This window comes from Setaria viridis, chromosome 9 (genome assembly GCF_005286985.2).
Source record: "Setaria viridis chromosome 9, Setaria_viridis_v4.0, whole genome shotgun sequence".
NCBI classification, from domain to species: Eukaryota; Viridiplantae; Streptophyta; class Magnoliopsida; order Poales; family Poaceae; genus Setaria; species Setaria viridis.
This window is the reverse complement of record NC_048271.2, coordinates 54,442,767-54,466,998: the sequence shown is the minus strand read 5'-3', so window position 1 is coordinate 54,466,998 and position 24,232 is coordinate 54,442,767. Positions and strand designations below refer to the sequence as shown.

At 47.1% G+C, this 24,232-nt stretch overlaps 4 protein-coding genes and 1 pseudogene across 5 annotated transcripts; 1 reads left to right on the top strand and 4 right to left on the bottom strand.

The window, feature by feature from the left end:
* Positions 1 to 41: 41 nt before the first annotated feature.
* LOC117837996 (butanoate--CoA ligase AAE1) lies at positions 42 to 2,301 on the bottom strand. The gene is made up of 2 exons (XM_034717853.2): positions 1,786 to 2,301; positions 42 to 1,651 (listed from the first exon to the last, which is right to left on the bottom strand). Exons 1-2 carry the CDS (start codon positions 1,981 to 1,983, stop codon positions 215 to 217), a joined length of 1,635 nt encoding a protein of 544 aa, XP_034573744.1. The 5' UTR covers positions 1,984 to 2,301; the 3' UTR covers positions 42 to 214.
* Positions 2,302 to 2,542: 241 nt separating this feature from the next.
* LOC117837999 (butanoate--CoA ligase AAE1-like) lies at positions 2,543 to 5,512 on the bottom strand (annotated as a pseudogene).
* Positions 5,513 to 7,374: 1,862 nt separating this feature from the next.
* On the bottom strand, positions 7,375 to 10,223 carry LOC117837994 (butanoate--CoA ligase AAE1). Its single transcript, XM_034717850.2, has 2 exons — positions 9,633 to 10,223; positions 7,375 to 8,929 (listed from the first exon to the last, which is right to left on the bottom strand). Exons 1-2 carry the CDS (start codon positions 10,104 to 10,106, stop codon positions 7,490 to 7,492), a joined length of 1,914 nt encoding a protein of 637 aa, XP_034573741.1. The 5' UTR covers positions 10,107 to 10,223; the 3' UTR covers positions 7,375 to 7,489.
* Positions 10,224 to 10,744: 521 nt separating this feature from the next.
* LOC117837998 (probable serine acetyltransferase 2) lies at positions 10,745 to 16,941 on the bottom strand. 2 transcript variants are annotated; one of them, XM_034717857.2, is made up of 10 exons: positions 16,545 to 16,941; positions 15,207 to 15,404; positions 15,036 to 15,095; positions 14,739 to 14,834; positions 14,625 to 14,649; positions 14,053 to 14,147; positions 12,492 to 12,658; positions 11,665 to 11,738; positions 11,476 to 11,565; positions 10,745 to 11,245 (listed from the first exon to the last, which is right to left on the bottom strand). In XM_034717857.2, exons 1-9 carry the CDS (start codon positions 16,815 to 16,817, stop codon positions 11,513 to 11,515), a joined length of 1,041 nt encoding a protein of 346 aa, XP_034573748.1. In that variant the 5' UTR covers positions 16,818 to 16,941; the 3' UTR covers positions 10,745 to 11,245; positions 11,476 to 11,512. The 2 variants fall into 2 exon arrangements, with proteins under 2 accessions (XP_034573748.1, XP_034573747.1); XM_034717856.2 differs by having other exon boundaries at positions 10,745 to 11,203; positions 16,545 to 16,940.
* Positions 16,942 to 19,602: 2,661 nt separating this feature from the next.
* Positions 19,603 to 24,083, top strand: LOC117837997 (ATP phosphoribosyltransferase, chloroplastic). The gene is made up of 12 exons (XM_034717855.2): positions 19,603 to 19,992; positions 20,103 to 20,162; positions 20,768 to 20,881; positions 21,036 to 21,101; positions 21,182 to 21,289; positions 21,386 to 21,469; positions 22,152 to 22,253; positions 22,343 to 22,456; positions 22,545 to 22,625; positions 23,230 to 23,349; positions 23,635 to 23,741; positions 23,830 to 24,083. The coding sequence occupies exons 1-11, from the start codon at positions 19,729 to 19,731 to the stop codon at positions 23,728 to 23,730; spliced, it is 1,209 nt and encodes a 402-aa protein (XP_034573746.1). The 5' UTR covers positions 19,603 to 19,728; the 3' UTR covers positions 23,731 to 23,741; positions 23,830 to 24,083.
* Positions 24,084 to 24,232: the final 149 nt, after the last annotated feature.

The window sequence follows — 24,232 nt, the reverse complement described above, 5'->3', positions numbered from 1 at the left end:
AATAATGCATCCCATGAGCATCCAGCTCTTGGAATGTGTCGTTTCAGAATAAAAAAGTTCATGTCCATAGATATACTGTACCATGCTGGTTGTTAGAACAAGACTGATCCATAATGGCACACCATTCTGAAATTACATCAGCAGAACTGAGCAAGCTAAACCATCACATCAGCACACTCTCAGGAATGAGCTATATTCCCAGCAGCAAAGTCAGCTAGAGCCTGCTTCTGTCTGGCTTTCGCAAGCTTCCCATGCCCCTCGCCTTCTCCCGGAGCAGATATTTCTGCGTCTTCCCGGTCGAAGTCTTGGGGAGGTCGCTGAACACCACCGTCCGCGGCGCCATGTAGCGCGGCAGCCGTGCCCGGCAGAACTCGATGATGTCCTCCGCGGTGGCTCTCGCCCCGTCCTTGAGCGTGACGAACGCGCACGGCGTCTCGCCCCAGTGGTCGTCCGGCCTCGCGACCACCGCGGCGTCGAGCACCGCGGGGTGCCCGAACAGCACCGACTCCACTTCGATGGAGCTTATGTTCTCGCCGCCCGATATGATGATGTCCTTGGACCTGTCCTTGAGCTGGAGGTACCCGTCCGGGTGCCGCACGCCGAGGTCGCCCGTGCGCAGCCACCCGCCGCGCATGGCCTCCTCCGTGGCGGCCGCGTCCTTGAAGTACCCGCTCATGACCGTGTTCCCGCGGAGCATGACCTCGCCGACGGCGCGCCCGTCGGAGGGCAAGGTCTCCATGGTGACCGGATCCTTGATGGCGATCTCATGGAGCATGTTGTGGGGGACGCCCTGCAGCGCCTTGATCCGGGCGCGCTCGGCGGGCGGCAGCGCGTCCCACTCGGGCTTCCACGCGCACACCGTCGCCGCCCCGTACGTCTCCGTGAGGCCGTACCCGTGCACGACCTCGAACCCCAGCTCGTCCATCTTGGCCAGGACCTGCGGCGGTGGCGGCGCGCCGCCCGTCGAGATTCTGACCCTCCTCGGCAGCGGCTTCCGCTCCGACGCCGGCGCGTTCACGATCATGTTGAGCACCGTCGGCGCGCCGCCCATGTTGGTCACCCCGTGTCGCACGATCTTCTCGAAGATGACCTTGGGCGACACGCTCCCGATGCAGATGCTCGTGCCTCCCTTCGCCGCGGTGCCCCACACCATGCACCAGCCGTTGCAGTGGAACATGGGCACGGTCCAGAGGTACACCGGCATGGTCACTACGTCGTTGATGAGTAACGTGGCCAGCGTGTTCAGGAACGCGCCGCGGTGGCTGTAGATGACGCCCTTGGGCCTCGACGTCGTCCCCGACGTGTAGTTCAGCGATATCGGGTCGCGCTCGTCGGCCGGCCACCGGATCTCGAAGCCGCGCGGCGCGCTCCGCAGAAGAGCTTCGTAGTCCATGCCGCCGCCGTCCATGTCCGAGATGGTGATGACGAGGGGAAGGTTGGCACTGGCGTCAGCGAGGAGCCTCAGTGCGTCGTGGGCGACGGCGAGGAACTGCGTCTCGACGAGGAACACCTTGGCGTCCGAGTGTTTCAGTAGGACAGACACCGTGGCGGCGTCGTGCCGGGTGTTCAGCGTGCAGAGGACGCCGCTGGTCATGGGCACGCTGAAATGGAGCTCGTACATCGCCGGCGTGTTCGAGGCGATGACCGCGACCTGGCACGCAGCACACGGAGCAGCAGCTCAGCCATTCATGATTCATCGTCTCGGGAGATGAGTTTGACAAGGCATGGAAAGGAAAGAAGAAGAATAAGAAAAGGACAGCAACTCGTCAAGCTCCGGTGACTTACCACGTCACGGCGGCCGACGCCGAGATGCGCGAGCGCGGACGCCCCGGCGAGGCACCGCTCTCGCGTCTCGCGCCACGAGAACTGCCTGTCGCCGCAGACAATGGCCGTCCGGCCACCGTACACGAGCGCGGTGCTCTCCAAGAAGCTCAGCGGCGTGAGCGGCACGTAGTTGGCATCGCACCACTTGGATCCATCCATGGAAGCGTGCCTGCGAAATGCGATTGGGATCGATCTCCCAAATTAGCTTCTTCTTCTTCTTCTTCGACAACGCACAATGCGATCAATTGCGCAAGGCCTTTGTGGATAACGAAATTATTGATAAGGTTACGGAAGTTTTTATGAACCAGATGAGCTTGTCATCTTTGGAGGCTTAGGAGGTCAGTCGGATCAGTCACACTTCGTGTGCATTAGTGAAGTCCATGTGCTCACTATAGTAATCAATGAGGGAAAAAATCTGGAATATTATACGAACCTACATCACCGAATCGTGCTGGTGGAATCCCTTTACGCCTAAGTGCATTGAACAGGACAGTAGAGAAACCATTTCCTTTTCTCGAGCACGCCAAAATTGCTTGTGAATGCAATATTTTTTTTCTCTTCGGGATGCAACTTGCAGTAGCCTGTTGCCTGTTGGTGTGTGCATGTGCAGCCTGGAAGTAAAATTCATCGACTGTTCAGCTACTGTCCAAGAAATTCAGAATATGCTTCCAGTTCCAGTCCAAGGAGGAGAAAGTGATAAGCCATCAGCTAAACATCATGCAAGTACAACAATGTCGCGATCTCCGGATAAAATATGGTACAATCATACAATAGAAAAAACATTTTTGAATCAGGCAAATAATAGCCTCACAATTTGCTATTGGCAGTCTTTGTCAGGCTGCCCATAGCCCGGGCCTTCTCCCGGAGGACGAACTTCTGCGTCTTCCCTGTCGAAGTCTTGGGCAGATCCTCAAACACCACCGTCTTCGGCGCCATGTAATGCGGCAGCCTCTTCCGGCAGAAGCTCACGATCTCGGCCTCCGTCGCACTCCCTTCCTCCTTCAGCTTCACAGACGCGCACGGCGTCTCGCCCCAGTGGTCGTCTGGCCTCGCCACCGTCGCGGCCTCAAGAACAGCAGGGTGGCTCAAGATCACAGACTCCACCTCGATCGAGCTGATGTTCTCGCCGCCCGATATGATCATGTCCTTGGCCCGGTCCTTGACCTGGATGTACCCATACGGATGCCGCACGGCGAGGTCCCCGCTGCGCAGCCAACCGCCGGCCATCGATTCTTTCGTCGCGTCGAGGTCCTTGTAGTACCCGCTCACACGGTGTTGCCTCGGAACATCACCTCGCCCAGCGTCCGGCCGTCGTGCGGCACGCTCTCCGTCGTGACCGGGTTCTTGACTTCGACGTCCTGCACCGCGACGTGATGGAACCCCTGCCGCGCCTTCCGCCGCGCGCGCTCCTCCGCCGGCAACGCGTCCCACTACGGCATCCACGTGCACACGGTCGCCGCCCCGCACGTCTCCGTGAGGCCGTACACGTGGTACATGACGAAGCCGAGCGCCTCCATCTCTAACAAGACTTGTGGCACCGGCGGCACGCCGCCCGTCACGACGCGCACCGTCGCCGGCAGCGGCTTCCGGTCCGCGGCCGGCGCGGTGACGATCATGTTGAGCACCGTGGGCGCGCCGCCCATGTGCGTCACCCGGTGCCGCGCGATGCTGTCGAAGATGGCCTTCGCCGTGAAGTGGCGGAGGCACACGTTGGTCAGTTGGTGCCGCCCTGCATGGCGATTCCCCACGTCAGGTTCCAGCCGTTGCCGTGGAACATGAGCACGGTCCATAGGTACGTCGCCATGGCGGTGATGTCGTACGAGAGGACCGTGGCGATGGACGTTTAGTTCAGCGCGATCGGATCCAGCTCGCTCACCGGCCACCGGATGTCGAACTGTGATGTGGCGTTCTTGATGAGATCCTCGTAGTCCATGCCGTCGGAGTCGCCGCTGCAGGGATCGCCTTCATCGTCTGAAATTATTAGAACAACCGGAAGGGCGTTGACGCCTGATTCGGCGAGGCGCTTCAGAGCGGCTCTCCCGACGTCAAGGAGGTGCGAGTCGACGAAGAATACCTTGAGTTGACGCCGGTTTTCGATCAAATTCAACCGCTGTGGATAAGGTTCTCATAGCCGATGAAGGAGAAAAAGAGTCCGTTGATGAAGCCGTGTTGACTAATATTAGCCGCTGTTGACTATGATTCTAGAAGCCGATGAAAGACCAGGCGGGCCTAGTCCGAAGCAAAATCGACTCTACCAAATAAAGGAAAGCGTGGAGATTCATCTTTAATAGTTTTTAGAAATAGCTGTAATAGTTCATGTCGTATAAGCCCATAAGCCTTATAATGAATAATCATCAATCAATCAATACAACATTTCGGCGTCACGCCGTCAAAACCCTAGGAGTAGGAGTAGAGTAGATTTGACGAATTCCTTCTAGCGCACAAGGCTGCATCGGCTTCGATCTCAGACGAGCTTGTAAGTACCGTCATCCGGTCATTACGACCTCTATCACAACTTTCTAAGTCTCATATTCTGATATTGTTGTGTGGCCAGTTATCAAGTTATGTTAGATTGCAAGTAAAACTTTCTAGGATTTGTCCAATATTCTGCTTGTCTTCGACGGTTGCTCACAGGTATCGAGTTGTTTGGTTTTATTAAGTTGCATTGTATCGATCTCTTAGTTTAATCAAGCGCTCATAATTATCGAACGGCTTAGATCTGGTTAGGTAATCCTCATCAGCTCCCTTGCCCTTCACAGTTATCAGATCGTATCAGCGGGTAGACTTTGCATGCTTTTATTGCTTTATATATGCTAGGTCCGATAGATCTTTACCTCTGGCCCTCGTATTGCTAACCGTCAGGCCCTTGACGTCAGCACGCTACTGTTAATAGCCGATGCTTCGATTGGGTCTTATTCGTATCTCACGGAAGCATGGTGACGTCATTGAGCCGATAGGGACGCGTACGAGGCTTTACTGCTGCGAGCTTGTCTTGTTGATTTAATGGGCTGAAGTTAATATTTTCTCACCGTGTTACCTTGTCTAAGTTCAATTACACGGTCATGACATTGATTAGGTTTTATTAACTTAATTAGCTTGTAAGCGGTAGGCAAGAGGTCCTTGTTTGTTGTGTTTTAATCTTTTAAGTTGATAGATTGATGTCAATGTCCTCTCATTCGTGTTACCTTGTCTAAGTTCAATTACACTTATCAAGACATTGACTAGATCTGTTAATCTATCTGATGCGCGCATGTTAACAAGGGCTCCTTCTATTGCTGTTGTGTTACAATGTTTTATCTTAGTCCGTCGGCTCATATAGCTGATGGCACATTCCATTAATATTTTATTTTTTTACATTGCATGCTTGCATTAAATATCTATCAGTCGTGGTGTTTATTCCAAGAACGTCTACCCATGAGTTCGAAAAGTTTCGCCGCCGATCGGCTATTGGTACGCCTTGAACCACTCGCAAGCCGATTTGGAACCTGCAATGAAGTTAAGCAGATCTTCTAAGTCCTCCATATTATTCAACGCAGAATCTTGAGGTCCAAATTTTATGTCAAGACCTTAACGCTGGAGTGCTTCAGCAGAACGGACAACATGTAGGCGTCATGCCGAGTGTTAGCGTGCAGAGGACCGCGCCGGCCATGGGCACGGCGAAGTGCAGCTCGTACATCGCTGGCACATTTGGGTTGACATTTTGAGGTTAGTGAATTTTGCTGGGAAAAATCGTCATTTGCGTAAGCTAACAGGCTGGATTTGATGCTAGGAGGTTGCCAGGCTAACATCATAAAGCGCTATAAAAAGAGAAAAAAATCCTATTATCAATTATCACAAATCGAAACATCCAAATATCGATTTGATGAAGTGTAATCATTATTGCTAACAAACAGTCGTCAGTGAACTTAATGTGTTTCTAAGTTACCCAACTTTAGCATTAAGAAAAAAAAAGACCCAAAATAGCCCTATTATTTGCTTCCAAATTCATACTCTGCTTATGGAAAGAATCCAAAATACCGCTACGGCGCTAACAAATAAATTGATCCAAAATATACCTTTTATCCTCTTCCAAACTACACACTCTGCTTATGAAAAATATTCTAAAGTACCCTCCCACCCCACAAACACAGTACATACTTCTAAATTAACATAGAATACTCTTAATATTCGTTTCAAAATTAACATAATCTTCTATATTAGGAAAAATTAGCTTCGTTGTCTTGTATCGTTCTATACTTCTATATCTGCATACTATTCACCTAAACATTAACAATATGGTTATATCGTGGAAGTTGGAAAACCAAACTAACAAAAAAAGAAAGGAAACATCATAACGTACATACTATTGCAATTTGCAAATATGTAACGAATATCCTGAACATGAGGAAAACCAGAAAGATAACTTTTCGAAAGACTGATTCAACAGAGAGATATAGGTTAATACACACATATCATATCAGTCAACCCAAAAAAGTCCTGGATCATACTAATTTCACAACGTTGTAATCATTCACGCATTTTCTAAAATAGTACTAGCCGTACAGACGCACGGGTTAATACATTGATTAAAATCTAACAAGAAAAAGAAATCAGTACAACAATTCATCCGCATGCTGCCCCCGCACTAATCGGTGCCTAGCTAAGATGTTGGATCTGCCTAGAAATGTCTTAGAAAAGAACAAGAGCCTTTTTTCCGAGAAAAAAACAGCATCATTGTACTGTTTCAGAGCTATGAAGTATGAAGCATCTCTCTTCTTTTTTTTTGGCCATTTGTTACCTTCATCGCATCTAGAACGAAGAAGCAGAGACGGCTAGAGCTAACGACAACAGATTTATCGTTTACGGAGGGGACAGCTCTGAGACAGTAGTATTTGACTATTTGTGCTGGCATCGCTTTCGCAGGCAACTTGTAATTTGCAAACATGGTATGCAAAACAAGAGAAAGGACGCCTCACCACATCACCGCGCGCGAGGCCGAAGCGGGTGGCGAGCGCGGCCGCCACACGGACGCACCGGTCCCGCGTCTCCCTCCAGGAATGCCGCCGCTCCCCGTACACCACGGCGGTGCGCACCCCGTAGACGGCCGCGGCGCGCTCGACGAAGCTGATCGGCGACAGCGGCGTGTAGTTGGCCGCGCACCGCACCGTGCCCGCTGCCCGCCTGGAACACCTGGGGCTCCCCTCGTGGCCTCCCTGCAGAGCGCAGCGGAGGATACCAAAAGATGCGTGTGAGCACAAGGGGACGACGACCCGCGTGGGTGGCGGGTGCCTATCGCGTACGCGGAGATCTTTTAGAATAGTATACAGGTGGTGGTGGTGGTGGTGGTGGAGTGAACGATAAAAGAATAATAGTGGGGTACTGGGGTTTGCTGGAGGCGTGATGTGATCCGATGCTGCTTCGGACGATGAAGCAGCCACTGCAATACTGCACATCGTCTTGTGCCTGGCACTCTCTTTTGTTACTTGGCGATGGCTTACTTGCGAGAACACCTGCATGTCCCTATCACAGGGCTAGCCACCGGAGCTCTGTCGATTTGTATGAGGAGAAGAATGAGAATAAAGTCCTTTTCAAGCATGATATATAGGAGGGCGACATTGCAGTCTCCAAATGAAATGCACGGTACAATCATACGAGAACAATGTGTCACTTAATCACCCAAATAGTCTTAAAGTTTGCTATTGGCAGCCTTTGTCAGGCTGCCCATAGCCCGGGCCTTGTCCCGGAGAACAAATTTTTGAGTTTTCCCCGTCGACGTCTTGGGCAAATCCTCAAACACCACCGTCTTCGGCGCCATGTAATGGGGCAGCCTCTCCCGGCAGAAGCTAATGATCTCGGCTTCCGTGGCACTGGCGCCGTCCTTCAGCTTGACAAACGCGCACGGCGTCTCGCCCCAGTGGTCGTCTGGCCTCGCCACGACCGCCGCCTCGAGCACCGCCTGGTGGCTGAAGATCACCGACTCCACCTCGATGGAGCTGATGTTCTCGCCGCCCGATATGATGATGTCCTTGGCCCGGTCCCTGAGCTGGATGTACCCGTCCGGATGCCGCACGGCGAGGTCCCCGGAGTGCAGCCACCCGCCGGCCATCGATTCTTGCGTGGCCTTGAGGTCCTTGTAGTACCCGCTCATCACGGTGTTGCCTCGGAACATCACCTCGCCCAGCGTCCGGCCGTCGTGCGGCACGCTCTCCATCGTGTCCGGGTTCTTGACGTCGACGTCCTGCATCGCGATGTGGTGGGACCCCTGCCGCGCCTTCAGCCGGGCCCGCTCCTCCGCCGGCAGCGCGTCCCACTCCGGCATCCACGTGCACACGGTCGCCGGGCCGTACGTCTCCGTGAGGCCGTAGATGTGGTACACCACGAAGCCGAGCTCCTCCACCGCGAACAGGACGCGCGGCGGCGGCGGCGCGCCGCCGGTCATGACGCGGACGGGCCCCGGCAGCGGCTTGCGGTCCGCGGCCGGCAAGTTGGCGATCATGTTGAGCACCGTCGGCGCGCCGCCCATGTGCGTCACCCCGTGCCGCGCGATGCTGTCGAAGATGACCTTCGCTGTGAAGTGGCGGAGGCAGACGTTGGTGCCTCCCTGCATGGCGACGCCCCACGGGAGGTTCCAGCCGTTGCAGTGGAACATGGGCACGGTCCACAGGTACGTGGGCATGGCGGTGATGTCGTACGCGAGCACCGTGGCGATGGTGTTGAGGTACGCGCCGCGGTGGTTGTAGACCACGCCTTTGGGCCGCGACGTCGTGCCGGAGGTGTAGTTGAGCGAGATCGGGTCCAGCTCGTTCGCCGGCCACCGGATGTCGAACCGCGCGGGGGCGTTCGTGACGAGGTCCTCGTAGTCGTCAGACTCGGCGTCGTCTGAGATGGTCAGGAGAACCGGGAGGGCGGCGCTGGACTCGGCGTCGGCAAGGCGCTTCAGCGCGGCTCTCCCGACGTCGAGGAGGTTTGACTCGACGAGGAACACCTTGGCGCCGGAGTGCTTGAGCAGGACGGACACCATGGCCGCGTCGTGCCGCGTGTTGAACGTGCAGAGGACCGCGCCGGCCATGGGCACGGCGAAGTGCAGCTCGTACATCGCCGGCACGTTTGGGCTAAGGACTGCCACCTGAGAGATATGACCGATGCTGTCAGTGTTAGCGATTTTTATCAAGATCTTTATGGATCGCGATTTTTTGCTAAAACAAAATTCTCCGCAATATAGCAATAAATTAGGCCCATCACAGTTACGGGCTTTAGAGCCCACATGCCACAGGCCGTGCTGTGGTGTGGTCCAAGGGCAAGATAGAATTAAATTCGATGGTGGACCGTCGTCTAGCGTATCAAACTCAATCTCCCTCTAAAAAACCGCGAAAGGCCACATGGAATCCACATGTGATTGGGACATGTCAATGATGGCACGATTGGCATTTTTCTAGAGCCTCGCCAAACAACATGTTGCGCCCATACTGCGTTTGATCGATCGAGCTTCAGAAACAGATTGCTTCCGTCCGCTACATCACCAGCTTCTGTGCCCAGGACCGGGAGGCTTGGGGCTTGGATCCAGAGAAACCAATATCGAAATGGCATTTCCGAAGCTACGAACACACCTTTTTCTACATTTGCCGGGTACCTTGACTTGAGCGATGATAAGGCGGAGACAGCTACACTAACGACAATGGAGTGAAAGGCTCTCAAATGCTACCGGAGTTTGTTCTCTCTTAAGTCGCAACCTCACAGGCACTACTAAACATGACTGTACTCGCGCTCAAAGCAAAGGAGATTAGCAAGCAAAGCAAAAGCGTACGTGAGCGTCAGTTCGCAGGACTCACCACATCCCCGCGCGCGACGCCGAATCGGGTGGCGAGCGCGGCGGCCACGCGGACGCAGCGGTCCCGCGCCTCCGCCCACGTGTGCCGCCGCTCGCCGTACACCACGGCGGCGCGGGCCCCGTACACCGCCGCGGCGCGCTCGATGAAGCTGATCGGCGACAGCGGCGCGTAGTTGGCCGGGCACCGCACCGTGCCGGCCTCCATGTCCAGCACCACCGCCGCCTCCTCCGTCCCCGAGAGGGTGGAGAATAGGAGGGACGCCGCCACGGCCGGGGGCGAGGGCGAAGGCGACCCGTGGGGGCGGCATGGCGACGGATTTAGTAGCGCGCGAGCTCGGGCGAGGGGATTAGGGTAATCCAAGTGGGGATTAAAGTAGCAGCTGGACCGATTCTGATTCTGCAGCTGCGACCTCACGTTGCTGCTGCGCTGGTGAAGAAGTCTACGGAGCGCGAGGGCCGCCGCGGCGGCTCTCATGGCTCACGCCACTGCCTGCTGCTGATGCCTTGTGGATGCTCTCTGCGTGGGGCTGTCTGGTTGGTCGGGGCCTCTGCGAGTGCAGACTGCAGACCACGCACGTCGGTCAGATGATAAGTTGGGGAATTCGCAAGATAGGGAGGATAGCGATGGACTGACGTAGATTGCTTCACTTCATAGCTCATGTTCAGCTGTTGACACCGGCTTCGTTGTATTGTAGTATAAGCTGAAATTCATGCGAACTAAATCGAAAACGTGTTGAAATTGGTGCGTCCAAGGGCAAATCCTTCAGGAAATCAAGAGCAGCTTTGTGATTCAGGCACTTGCAGTCCTGGGTGGAAGTTAGCGTTCAGTTTGGAGGGCACTGAGACGATGGGAAAATCAGGATGATGCATGGTGCTGGTCATGACAAGCGAATTTGAGGGGAGTCACATTGGACAACAGTGCGGTTCAGCAGCTATTCGGATCAAAGATGTTTCGCATTAAAGGCAGTTCAGTTTCTGCAAAGATAGCTGAAATTCCCAGCTTAACACTGACTGGGCCGTCAGATAATAATAAAAAAAAGACTTGGTCAGTGCTAACTCCTTGTGTTGTAAGACATGGGGCCTTCTATGATTATCTATATAAAAGATGAGCACTGAAGCAGGATTCTCGGATGCACTTGCATAGACACAATCCTACTGTTTCTACCACACCACTGAATGTAACTTCAGCTTCATGAAAGCTAGCCAACATACTCCAGGTCTAGACTGCTGTATATGTTTGATCTTATAGATCTCTACATACTCTGAGAAACAAACCGTTCCTAGTCCTACCACGTTTGTCAACAACGTTTCACGTTATTACAGCAGATTAAGGGTACAAGAAAACTATTAACTGGCATATTTGGGAGCCCTGGGTGACCCGTTTCAATCTTCATTTGGTTGCCTGGGCAGAAAGAGGAGCACTCAAAAGCTCATCAACTTATCCAGCCTAGTGCCAATGACGAAACGTCCAAAATGGCATTTGGTTGCTTCATCGCATTTCGACAAACTTTTTACTTCAGGACTCCATGCAAATAATACGACGAAATCCCTTTTTTCACTCAACAACAATTCCTGCAAATAAACAACAAAACTTTTTTCACTCCACAAGACTTCCTGCAAATAAGACATGGACTCACTCAGCGCAGAAGCAACCTTCGACATTCATGCATCAAGCATTTTATAAGGGCATTTAGTTAGATCTATAAATTTATTTTAAAAAAAGTTAGATCTATAAATTGATGGCTCAACTACCTAATAATGGATTGTCCGAGGAACATTGGTACTAGAGCATGTACTACCTTTGTAAAACAGCATGTTAAAAATTAATAAAATGGAGAGCTCACCACTGATAAATAGAAAGAAGAGTCACCATTAGCTGTATCAATCATCTGAGTATCTGATGGCAACATGCTCAAAATAATCTTTTCTTGCATCTGGATCCAATCAGAAAAAAAACAGCAACATAGCAACTTAGCGATGTAGATAATGTAAACTGGAAAATTTAGCTTGTTAAAATCTCAGGGCATGCTTACCATGTTTCATAGTTAAAGAAGGATCTTCTTTCTCCATGTAACCAACCACCTTTGCAGGATTACCTACAGCCATACTTTGAAAATAAAAGGAAAACAACAGCGTAAAAATCAATGGTTAACTTATAACACAGTGAAAACCATTCAGTTATAGCAGAAATGACGACCAAATGTTAACAAAATAAGTATTTCACTAAAAAAATGCACGTAACCATAGGCTGTCAAAGATGCGCCCTTACAAGCTTGATTCCCATCAGGATTTTAAATTTCCTACAGATTCTTCACTGATTGTCAGTAAAGTTAGGTGTGCAATTTACTGAGAATAGTAGTTCATTCAGTTGGACATTGAAGTGCTGAAAGATCAAGTGCTCTTATATTTGCAATTGGTTATTATAGTCATTCTTAAGGCTCAGCTAACAAGAGATTACATGATTGAATCCCAAAAATCCAGGATATACCACATATCTGTGGTTAGTAAGATTCGATCTGCAGCCGTTAGACATATGACACAGATGTCATACTGCTGGACTAGCTATTTAAGTTACTAACTGAAACTGTGCTCTAGGTATTAAACCAGCAAATTGCAAAGTTTAACTTTAGACAGTGCAAAAGGTGTGTAAAGGTGTAGCCTCTAGCACCTCAATTAGTGAATATAGATGCAATAATATACACTGGATATTTCATCATGAATTCTCGTTGTTATTTGCCTTCTTTACACGGACATTCATTGCAGGGACGTATGAGGTCCCAAGTTCAGATTTGTCCCTTGGCTAAAATTTTCACTGTGGTGATATTATGTAAGACTGTAATACAGTAGTCTAATTTCTAACCTGTGGGGAGGCACATTCTTTAAAACAAGGGAGCCAGCAGCAATCATGGCACCTTCACCTACATTTATGTTGCCAAGGATAGTAGCACCAGCTCCAATGAGAGCTCCCTGACCAATCTTGGGGTGCCTGTCTCCATGTTCCTTGCCTGTACCTCCAAGTGTAACACCCTGTATCAAAGGTGTGACTCATAAGCTGGTGAACTTCCATTCTTGCTACGGATTTCCCTAAAGAACAGTTAGAGATCTTACAGAATTAAACTTTGAACAAAAGGAACCAGAATGAAAAAAGAGAGAAGAAATAGGGCAATCAGCCAATGCTTATAGGATGCATATGCGAAGTGAGGACTAAACTTATTTAAGATTCCCAAAAACCGAAGGTAAAAAAGTAATTCGCAAGCTAGCATATACATGTTCCCTTTTTCTTCTTCTGTTGTACTTGTATGCGCACACATCAAAAGGTTTCTCATGCCTCTAGACTAAAATGCAAAATCTTCTGAACTTAATACAGAAAAGATAATATTCATCGAATAAATACAAATGGTGTGCATAGAGATTAGTCTAACCGAATTAGATGTCCATTGAATTAATGACAAAAATAAAAAAATGGAATAATACATATTTTATTTACGAGTACTGATATATAACTAACTTGGCATTTATATCTTCTTTGTATATTATCATCATAGAATAATACTGCATTGCCTTGCTAAATTTGCCTTTTAGAAAGGAACTACTGTCAAAATAATTATCAAGGGAAGATTCACAGTTTCAGTTGATGAAAACCTGGACACCTTGATACAGCCTGCTGCCTACCTTGACTCCTACAACTGATTAGCCATGAAGGTTACAACTTGCTATATTGAAAGGAACAAGGAATTAATGGAGCGTAATCAAATTATTTTCTTTGTTTATACATGATTTTGCCTGGGGACTAAAGGCGTTGTGGTTTGTTAAACTGCTTGTCTTTTTCCACCGCTTGAAATAGCAACAGGCTCGTTATGACAATGGCTAACACTGCAGCCATAACACCATCAACTTTATGTAGTGCATAACTGCATATGCTCTAGTGAACAGGTATAATTCAACACTGCCTTTTCAAGAAATATAGTACCAAACACTGAGTTGATGGTATAGAAATATGCAGCTACTGTAACAGCATTTTGAAGCAAACCAGCTTGACTTGCATAGAAAAAACAACCAAAGATAAATATGCATCCTTATCATGCTTCATACACAAGTCAATATTATGATTTTTGATTTATTGTTAAAAATAATTTATCTTCCATTTCTTTATAATCAACAAGAAAGTAACACGAAAGGAATCTTGGAGCAGAGCTAACAACCATACTCCAACAAACCCATTTTCAGCATTTAAGAATGACTTCAAGAACTAAACAATTCCTCTCAAACAAGAAAGGAACACAGCAAATTCTGGAATAAAAAGAACAAAACATTTCTGTCAAACATGAAAGGAACACACCAAATTGTGGGAAAAAAAGATTATATTGCAAAGCATCAGACTACTTTTTAAGGGAAAAAAGAGAGCTGATTTCTGCAGTCACCTGCATTAATGAAACCCAATTTCCAACTACAGCAGTTTCACCAATGACTAGGCCTGTTCCATGATCCAACAATATTCCCTCACCAATTTTGGCAGCTGCAATGTAAGAAATAGAGAACGGTAAGGGGAAAAAACTAAAGCATCAAAGCATACAACATAACTAAGCACCCTTGCAGGGTCCTGCCACTTATTTTCTAGCCTGACGAAACCAACAAAGCACTTACAGGATGGCAATAGATATAACTACGTAATCATTAAGTACAGAACTGTATGATGACCTGGTACTTTATTGAGATCAAACAGCGTAGTCCAACAAATAAACTGATAGTAATTTAGTTACTGCTAAGTAGAATGGTGACTATCATGGCTCACTGTTTTTTTTTTTGAAACGTTATGGCTCACTGTATCTTGACACCTTATTTACTTCTAGTGATTTCTAGTGTTCTGTGGCATGGCTGTATCTAACTTCTCCAGTATTTTAAGGCAACAACAATCCCACACGTACTGAAAATCATGTATAAATTTGAAATTATATAACTAAAATTTAGTCTTCTAAATTCATAGATGAGATACCTGGATGTATATCCACAGCAAAGACCTGCAAGCAATATAATAGCAAAAGTTACTCAAAAAAGGAAGTTATGCCAACTATAACAATCTGTCTGCTGCTTAAGAATCAGGGTTCACCTCACTAATACGGCTTTGCAGTGCCAAAGCCAAAACTTTACGTCCCTGGTTCCATAATACATTAGCTATCCTATAGGATTGCAAGGATTGGTAACCCTGAAAACAGCATACAAGCAACATGATAAGACACTAGACATCAGGGTCTTTAATGTCTGTGAGAATCAATTGGCATACCAATGTCAAGAAAACAAATAACATGGTACAGAAGGATGCCACGGGCAATTTAATCCTATTCAGTAAAATGAGCAGTCAAACCCTGCCCAGATAGCATCCTGGAATGGATCTCATAATACACACCTTTAGGTATAACAATGCCCAACTATATTGCGCGCAGGCTGGATCTCTGTCTTTGAAGGCCTGAATTGGAAAAGCAGCTCCCACAGTTACCAATAGATCATTAACAAGATGATGTGAAGAATGAATATGTAAACACAAAACAAATATCTTAGTAGAATAATAGTGACTCACCTGAGCATCAAGGCGAACGGAACGACATATATCTTTGTTATTCATCATAACATCATTAAAAATATCGATCAGCTGAGTAGCAAGCAATGTTGGATCTTCAAGCCTGTTTGCAAGGACGAAGCTCAACGCTCGCTCCAGACAATCATGAGACAGCACACTGGCGTACAAGAAGCTACTTAAAATAGGCTCCTTCTCAGACTGTGAAATGTGAACATCACACTGTCAGCCATCAGGTAACCAATAATACCAGTAAAATCATGCCAAATACAACGATGCATAAAGAGGGAGGCACATAAGATTAGAATAGTAAGAGTGAAAACTATCAGCATGAATTTTTTTTTGCAACATTCTTTTACAGGATTTGTTGTCTTTTCATAATTAAGTAGACATAAAGCTTTTCTGTAGGCTGTAGTTATACTGGATTTTATTGTTGCTTCTTCAGGTTACTTGAGCAAAACTTAGCTTCCCTACATAATAAATGCAAAAGATATTCCTGATCCTGCATGTTCAGTTCTTTGAACGATTTTTTTGCAAGAAATAGATTACGGCATCATTAAATTTGAACACAAATGACATGGGGTTTCTAATTCACAAAGTTTGCAAATGAATCAACTTTTGACTCTTGATTTCCTTGGCTAAGCTGAACCAACACTTATTGCGAACTAAAAAGAAATCATGAGAACTACTCCTTCCGTCCCTAAATAACTGTCGCTTTTGGTTTCCGTACTGCAATTTTGACTGGATTTGTAGAAAATACGTGCGCCATTTGTATCTTCAAATAAATTTATTAAAAAACTAGATTCAAAAAATCTATCTAATGATATTAATTTTGTATAACTTCTCGAAAACGACAGTTAGTTATTTAATATTTAAGGATGGAGGGAGCAGTTATCTTTTAAAAGCAACTCCTTTTGTCACATCAACTAATAGCCAATAAATTATCCTGACCAATCCGCTACCTTGTCTAAGTAAAAAAAAAGATGCTGCACTTGACCACCCCGCTCAAAAGACAATAACGGTGCCATTAAACCCAAGAACTAGGAAAGGCTGACTACAGAGAGAAAACAGATACTCCAAGTTGTAGCATTTTGCCACAGGAATCTGGATATAGGTAAACGGACACTAAAATAACATGCCGAAATTCCAGGAAAGCTGATGACAAATGAGAGCCACACAAACGAAAACAGAGCTTTTTTTCGAGGAACGAAAACAGAGCTTTTCCTCACTGCAACCGTAAATTCATCGTTTGGGTGCCACAAGAGAAGACAAGCTGCTGCGATCGAATCCAACCAATGCTCCAATCGAGCTGCGAGGTCCTGATTCCTTAACCATACTCACCTCAGACTTGGCCTCCGACTTGACGGCCTCCCATATGGGGTCCCCGGGGGAGTCGACTAAGCCCCGCGCCGCCGCGACGGTGCTCGCCCGCGAGCTCCCCATGACGTAGATGGGGAAAATGGCCTCGGACCGGCTCCTCCACGCCCCCGCGCACGATCCGCCGCACCCGGAGCCGGCGCCCGGCGCCACCTTCACTACCCTCCCGCGCGCCGCCGCCTCGCCGCCGCCGTGGTCCTCCACCTTCTCGAGCACCAGGCACCCGCAGGACGTCATGGGCTCGAGCAACGGCGCCCTTGATCCTAGGGTTTCGCTCCGGCGGCGGCCCGACGCGGCGAGCCGAGTGCGCACGCGTGCTGCGGGAGGGCGGGCGGGCGGGTGATGGAGTGATGGGAGCGCAAAGGCGCCGCACACGCAAACAGAGGGAGTAGAGAAAAAGAGCGGCTGGGAGCAATCGAAATCGCCGAGACGACGGGCGGGCCCCTCCACTGACGGCGGCGGTGACGGACGGCGTCCGGGGATGCGTGCTCGGGGCGGTGAGGGCGTGAGGTGAGGTTTTGGAGGCTTGTGCCTTTTGCTGCTTGGTGACGGCTTTTCGCGGGGGATTTTGCGGCGTGCGGACGTGCGGTGGGGGAGCCCCAGGGGCGGCCTGTTCTCCGACGGCAACCGAGTAGGGCCTTGTTTAGTTGCTCAAAGTTTGGAGGTGCAAAATTACTGTTATAGTACTGTAGCACACTGTAGCGTTTCGTTTGTATTTGTGAATTATTATCCAAATATTGACTAATTAGGCTCAAAAGATTCGTCTCGCAAAGTACAACAAAACTGTGCAATTAGTTTTTGATTTCGCCTACATTTAGTACTCCATGCATGTACCGCAAGTTTGATGTGATGGCGAATCTTCTTTTTGCATAGTGTTAAAGTTGGGAGTTTCGTGGGAACTAAAGATGGCCTAGGCCTTTTGGCGGATGCGGATGGGGTGTCCTGTGTCCTCACCTCCCCCGTGGTGGTGCGGCGTCCGCGGGTCGGTTGGACGGGGCTCCAGGCGTGTGTGGTGCCCGGAGACGTTGCGCGAAAGGGCCACGGCTCACTTGGGGTCACGGCGCGCCCATGGTCCCGTGCCCGTCCCGTGGATACGGGAGCTGCTCCCCGGTGCGTCTCATGCCGCCGAGGTGCCGGCCGGAGGTGATTTTCGTGCCATCACCAGTTTGGTGGTGGCGGGGAAATCTGAGCAGGAGACTCCCGCTGCCTGAGCCTGACACGCCGTGCTCGGGGTGCCGGGTGTGTCCGTTCTGCTGCAGCCTGACACCAAACAGACTGGTAGCTTCTCGTTCGGTTCCGTGTCGGCATAGGTAGACGGTGGCGCCGGCGTGCTGCTGGACTCCTCGTGGTGCGCTCTTATTGGCTGATGAGGCCGCGGCAAAGGGTCACCGGCTCTCAACGAGTTGATATATTATATATTTCAATGTTCATAATTAAAATTGTCATATCATGAAAGTGTTTCAACTATTAATTCGATAGTATTGAATTTGTATGGTATGTATAATAATTATAATAATCATAATATTACATACATCCATAGCATGTGTTAATGATAGGTGGGTCCAAGCCCTACACGTCATTGACACGGCAATGGCGCGTAGAGAGTTCATTGTTCAATGGTAATCGAGGTTTATAATCATAAATTCAAAGACTAAGTGTCGATCAAAGATTAAAAGTCAATATCAACGTTGACAAGGATCTGATTTTAAAAACTCATATAGGAATTTCATTGTTTTTTTCACGTGCCTTGTGCGTCCACCTCGACTTTCACAAGCGACCTGGACTTACCATCTTGTCCATTTTTATTAATCCTTTCTTTTGAGAGAGGGAGTAGCAACAAGTATAAAGATATTATTCATCCTATGAATTCACTAGGTTCCCATTTAGCCATGTTTCAAATTAAGTTATTGTACCATCTCCTTTTTTTTATGAAAGATGATATTTGTTCAATTATGTGATATCTAAACCAGCAAATACCAACTAAATAAAACTCACCACTATCACATATTTATTTTTATGAGGAGAGGAGCTCAACAATCTTCCACAATTTCAAATAAAAACCAACTCGCTACCGTTGAAAATAATTATTATTAGTAATCAACTATTGACAAAATGTCTAAAGATAACAACATAATCTAAATTAGTACCTACTCAAACTACATTTAGATTTTTTCAAAGTCAAAACCTTTTTAAAATTGATCATCAATATCTCTAAAAAATTTTATTCAAATAGAAAATTATTACATATTATAACGGTTGGTTTAACGATAAATCTACTGCATCATTTTTATGTTATTAAGATTTACGATTATTTGTCTATTTGTAGTTAAAAATGAAAAATGAAAAAAAAGAATTTACTGTGAAAAAGTATAAATATAACTATATTTTAAGATGGATGGAGTAGATCATATGAAACAGCTTTAACTACTTATTTATTGCATGAAAACCTTGGTGCCTATGAATATAACTTTTGCAAAACGCACAAACTTATCCGATCGGTATTCAGGCCAAGATCAATACTTCGTCACCGTACTTCTCTCGCAATCCCTACCTCATCCAAGAAACTCTTCCATCTAAAAACATACAAATGCTCCAAACTTGCTCACGCAGTGACGCTGCCCAACTACTAAAGTAAACTAATGCGCGTTAGTGCAACGACTTTTACACTAGTTGCTCATAGAATCGTATAAAAATTAAGCAAGAAAATGGTTCTTGCTTTCATAAAAAAAAATGGTTCTTGCAAGGTAATGAGCGGGACTGTAAATCCTCTTTCGTTCACTGAGCTGGACCCTTTGACTTAAAATCCAAACGGAGTGGCTCGATTCCACTCGTGAACGAGAGCGAGATTGAAAAAAAAAAGGCAAGTGAAAGAGGCGAGAATCAAAGATTGGGAACAAGTGTTTCCATGACCCAATATCAATATCCACGCACTATCTCTCCCAATCGCCCTGAATAAAGCCGCGAATGTCCCGTGCGCGTGGCGGCGTGGCGCATGCTTCTGCGTGTCTGGTCCCATTTACCAGGGCCTACCACCACACACACTAGTACACCACCCAGGCCCAGTCAACGCCACTCGCTCTCATCGCGGCCTCCTATTGGCATCGAGTCACCGGCGCTTCGCCGCGGCAGGACGCGAGACAGAGCAGAAATGTCGGCGATGTTGGCGGCGCGGCCGTATTCCGCAGCCATCCCCTTACCCCAGTCGCCATCGCCGCCATCCAGCTTCGGCCTCCGCCCTTCGCGGGCCGCAGGCTCCCGCTCCCTCGCCCCGCGGGCGGCGGCCTCGGCGACCGCCGTCTCCACTAAACCGGCGGCGGCGGCGGCGGCTCCCTTGACCGCGGATCGCACCGTCGTCCGTATCGGGCTCCCCAGCAAGGGCCGCATGGCGGAGCAAACCCTAAGCCTCCTCAAGGTTCCCTGCTTCTCCGCAATGCTCGCTCCTGTTGCTGGGTTTGAATTTATTTGTGTTTTTGGCTGATTTGGTTGTTATTATTTCTGTGCTGTTTGTGCTTGATGGTGCAGAGTTGCCAATTGTCGGTGAGGCAGCTCAACCCGCGGCAGTACACTGCGGACATCCCGCTGGTGAGGTTTTTATCCCTGTTTCTCTACACTGTCGTCAATTGGATCTGGCAGGGAGGAGGGCATTTTGTGCGAGTTAGTGTTGGATCGGTAGGCCTTTAGGGTCTGATTATTGATAGGATTGTATGGTTCATGAACACCGTAGGTCTCTAATCCCTGGATTTGTCTTAGTACAGGTTAATGTAAGACATGTTTAACAATTGTAGGTTTAGCAGAGGGATTGGTTATCATTATCATACCGGTCATATGCAAGGCCTGGTTCATTTGGGCACCAATTAGGATCAATGCCAAATAAATGCTGCTTGCCGTCTGTTGTTTGTGAGCTAATACTAATGCAAGCGAAGGCGAGTCAACTTGTCCAGCATCTCATATTAAGTTCAAGTTAAATTTCACATTTGAAGATGTGACGTTGTGGTGGGTTTACTGAACATGGTTGCTGAGGGATGCACCACGTTCATTGGCTGTGTTGAAGTCCTACATGTCATATCAGTAAAAGAAATGTTGAGGCCAAAGGTCTAACGATTCAAGTCATGTGATCTATTAATGTCATCGAGACTGTTTTCGAGCAGGCTGGCATGTTGAATATTTCAGGGTTTCCTTTTTTGCAGATTCCAAATCTGGAGGTTTGGTTTCAAAGGCCTAAAGATATTGTTCGTAAACTGCAGTCAGGGGATCTTGACCTTGGTATTGTGGGTTTTGACACTGTCAGTGAATACGGGCAGGTAAACTTATGAATAATCACGTTGAATCTTTTCCTTGATATGGATTTTTGCTAATTGATTTCACATCGTACTTTATTTGAACTTTTTTTGAAAAAGAATCTTTATGGTTGTTGCACTTGTTGAAAACTAATGTGGTTTAAGATTTATGCGACAGGTCAATGATGATTTAGTAGTTGTTCATGATGCTCTGGATTTCGGACAGTGCCGTTTGTCCCTTGCGGTATGATGTTATTCAAGAGCATTCATAGGTAATCTTCCTAATTGAAGTTTATATCTGAAGAAGTCAAAGAATGTGAACAGGTACCTAAGGGAGGTGTTTTCGAAAACATAAACTCTCTGGAGGATTTTGCAAAGATGCCTGAATGGACCGAAGAAAGACCACTACGTGTTGTTACAGGATTTGGATATGTACGGCCATGTACAAATTTTAACTTGTTCAAATGCTTGCTCCCGTTATCACCTTTTTTGCTGATCTATGACCTAAGTTATGTTGTTGTGCTGCAGCTAGGTGCTAAGTTTTTGAAAGAGAATGGTTTTAAGCATGTTCTTCTTTTATCTGCTGATGGAGCTCTCGAGTCATTTCCTCCTGTGAGATAGCTCTCCTTTCTTTTAAAATTTCCTTCTGTTTATCTGTGATACCTCCTTTTTCCTTTTCATGTTAATGTCTTCCATTTATTTATTTGGAATTTGGAATTTTGGATGCCACAATCAGGCAAGATATCCATTCCTGTGTCATCATAGTATTTTAACTGTCAACAGTTTTTAGAATTGTACGCTAGTCATTTCTTTCCCCACAGGCCAGGATGGGGTGTATTATCTGTTGGCATGCTGTATGATTTGTTCCCCTCGTTTTTTTCTTCGTTATTAATTATGACGTGGCACGAATCTGTGTTGGCCATACCATAGTCACAATGTTCTCGGGTCGAGGAATGTAGTATGCTACTTGTGAAAGGTTTTTACAAGGAGGTGACGTGATTGTTCCCTCATTCCTAGAGTGGGGAAGATGTTCCCTGGTCTGGCGCTGCCTGCTGGCATCAACCCAGTTTCTTGTGACTATGGCCCATACATATGTGGTATGTAGGTTATGCTATGTCTGAACTTTGTTTCTATACATGGTAATGAACACACAAATTCTCTCATCATTGTATAATACACTAGAATATTAGAATTCCTGTCTCAAGTTTGCATTTACTAGTTTATGAGCTGTGACACAATCTATCAAGAGGCTATGAAGGGTAATGATGGTTAATATTGCTTTTCTCCTGCGAAGATGGGTATGGCTGATGCTATCATTGATCTCGTGAGTAGCGGAACGACCTTGCGCGAGAATAACTTGAAGGAAATTGAAGGTGGAGTAGTTTTGGAAAGCCAGGTAACTCCCTCCCTCCCTCACTCACTCACACGACCACATTTTGGAGAGAAAGGTTTCCTTCCTTTTATTAAATATCCAATACTATGCAGGCCACACTTGTCGCGAGTAGGAGATCTCTGCACAAACGGGAAGGTGTGTTGGAGATTACTCATGAGCTGCTTGAGAGATTAGAAGCTCATCTCAGAGCAAGCGCGGAGCTGATGGTAAGTGTTTATACTTGATATAGGTTATGCGTAGATGACTATGCTCACTTGATTGGCTGACTTGTTGCCCTTTCAAATGCCATATAAGGTCACAGCAAACATGAGAGGCAATAGTGCAGAAGACGTGGCAGAGAGAGTTCTTAGCTTAACATCAATATGTGGATTGCAGGTAAGAATTCTTAATATTCAAACAAGCAACTAGTTTTATCTTCTAAAAAGTGGTCACGGATCATGTGTGTTGTGCAACCTTATGCTAGAGTGATAATCACTATTGCTGTTCCGGATGGGTTCTTTTCCGCCTGGTGGAGGTTTTATAAAAATAGAGATGTATATTATCATATGCGGAGCTAATATTAATCATCACAATATCGATGTATTCATTCTACAAATCTTAAATGCAGCAGCTCTAGTATCTACATAAACATATCTTACTCTGCATCATTTAAATTTGGGCCCACCGCATAAGACATTAAAATATTTCTCTGTCTTTCCTTGATTAATGAGGGAAGTTCTAGCCCTTTGGCGCAAAACTAATGGCTCCTATTAACTTTATTGTAATCAATAGTTACATAATTAATATCTAAATATTTGTCACATCTCCTTGAGGATATATTAGCATTATACAATAATGCAATCAACATTCAACTGAGTGAAAGTGTTCATGATTTTACAAGTGAAATGCTGAGATCCACGCCATTTTGAACTATGTGGTTGAAATCTTACATTTCTAACCCACGATTATGATTGCATTTACTCCATCCTGATTTGAACAGGGTCCAACAATAAGTCCTGTCTATTGCCGACGCGATGGCAAGGTTGCTGTGGACTACTATGCTATGAATGTAGTTGTCCCACAAAAGTTGCTTTACAAGTCTATTCAACAACTGAGATCTGTAAGGCACTTTTATCTTTTTATGGTTATTTTGTATGTATTTGAAATAAGGGTTTAAGCTCCATTGCTAGCAGTTGCAACTGGCAAGCATGAACTTTCCTCCCTTGCGATAAAGGGGAAAAAAACCCTATGCTGTTGTGATTTCATTCTTAAACTCGGTGAAGCTTACTTATTTATAGATCCTACAAAATACAGAATACTTGGTGCATATATTTCCTGGGCCAGTATATATCTTGGTGGACATGTCAAGTATTCATATGTGTACGATATGGTCTTTGAACCGCAGATTGGTGGCAGCGGAGTCTTGGTGACAAAGCTGACCTACATATTTGATGAGGAAACACCCAGGTGGCGCAATCTTCTCACAGAGCTGGGGTTGTAACTTGGTGCAAGGTAAGCTTTTGCTCTCCTTTGCAATGATCCCGTCTTGTTGTTTCAGCACCATATTTGTTCTTGCTGAAGTGTCTGTATCTGTATGCAGAATTGAGTCTCGTTTGCAATACCTGTCATGGTCTCATCATGGGCGCACTCCAGGAATTTTTTGTCTGTACCATCGTGTATACATAGTTACATAATCTAGCTAGGCATCAATTGCGTGAGAGTACCAGTTGTACCTGTTGATTAGAGATCGGGATCCGTTGCTGGATGTGTGTTTTGTGTGCCGATCTTGCTTGCTGCAGTTTTGAATAATTGGGCATGTTGAAATGAATAAAGCCCACGAGGTTTGTGCCCGTAGTGAAAGAAATTCCTTGACATGTTCGTTCTCTTTTTTTCCTCCTTTTTTGAAGAGTCTCTTTTTTCTCCTTGGGTATGGTTTTTGTGCATCTGATATACTGTGAAGCTTCGCCGCCGCATTCGTAGTTAGCAGGGCAAGCCATCCCGGA

Coding starts and splice junctions, on each gene's coding strand:
- LOC117837996 (XM_034717853.2), bottom strand. CDS start 1,983: ATGGATGGATCCAAGTGGTGCGATGCCAACTACGTGCCGCTCACGCCG. Junction 1,652..1,785: donor GCGTCGGCCGCCGTGACGTG/GTAAGTCACCGG, acceptor GCTGCGTGCCAG/GTCGCGGTCATCGCCTCGAA.
- LOC117837994 (XM_034717850.2), bottom strand. CDS start 10,106: ATGAGAGCCGCCGCGGCGGCCCTCGCGCTCCGTAGACTTCTTCACCAG. Junction 8,930..9,632: donor GCGTCGCGCGCGGGGATGTG/GTGAGTCCTGCG, acceptor CATATCTCTCAG/GTGGCAGTCCTTAGCCCAAA.
- LOC117837998 (XM_034717857.2), bottom strand. CDS start 16,817: ATGACGTCCTGCGGGTGCCTGGTGCTCGAGAAGGTGGAGGACCACGGC. Junction 14,835..15,035: donor GGGCATTGTTATACCTAAAG/GTGTGTATTATG, acceptor TGCTGTTTTCAG/GGTTACCAATCCTTGCAATC. Junction 11,739..12,491: donor AAGAATGTGCCTCCCCACAG/GTTAGAAATTAG, acceptor TTATTTTCAAAG/TATGGCTGTAGGTAATCCTG.
- LOC117837997 (XM_034717855.2), top strand. CDS start 19,729: ATGTCGGCGATGTTGGCGGCGCGGCCGTATTCCGCAGCCATCCCCTTA. Junction 22,254..22,342: donor GAGTAGTTTTGGAAAGCCAG/GTAACTCCCTCC, acceptor AATACTATGCAG/GCCACACTTGTCGCGAGTAG. Junction 22,626..23,229: donor CATCAATATGTGGATTGCAG/GTAAGAATTCTT, acceptor TGATTTGAACAG/GGTCCAACAATAAGTCCTGT.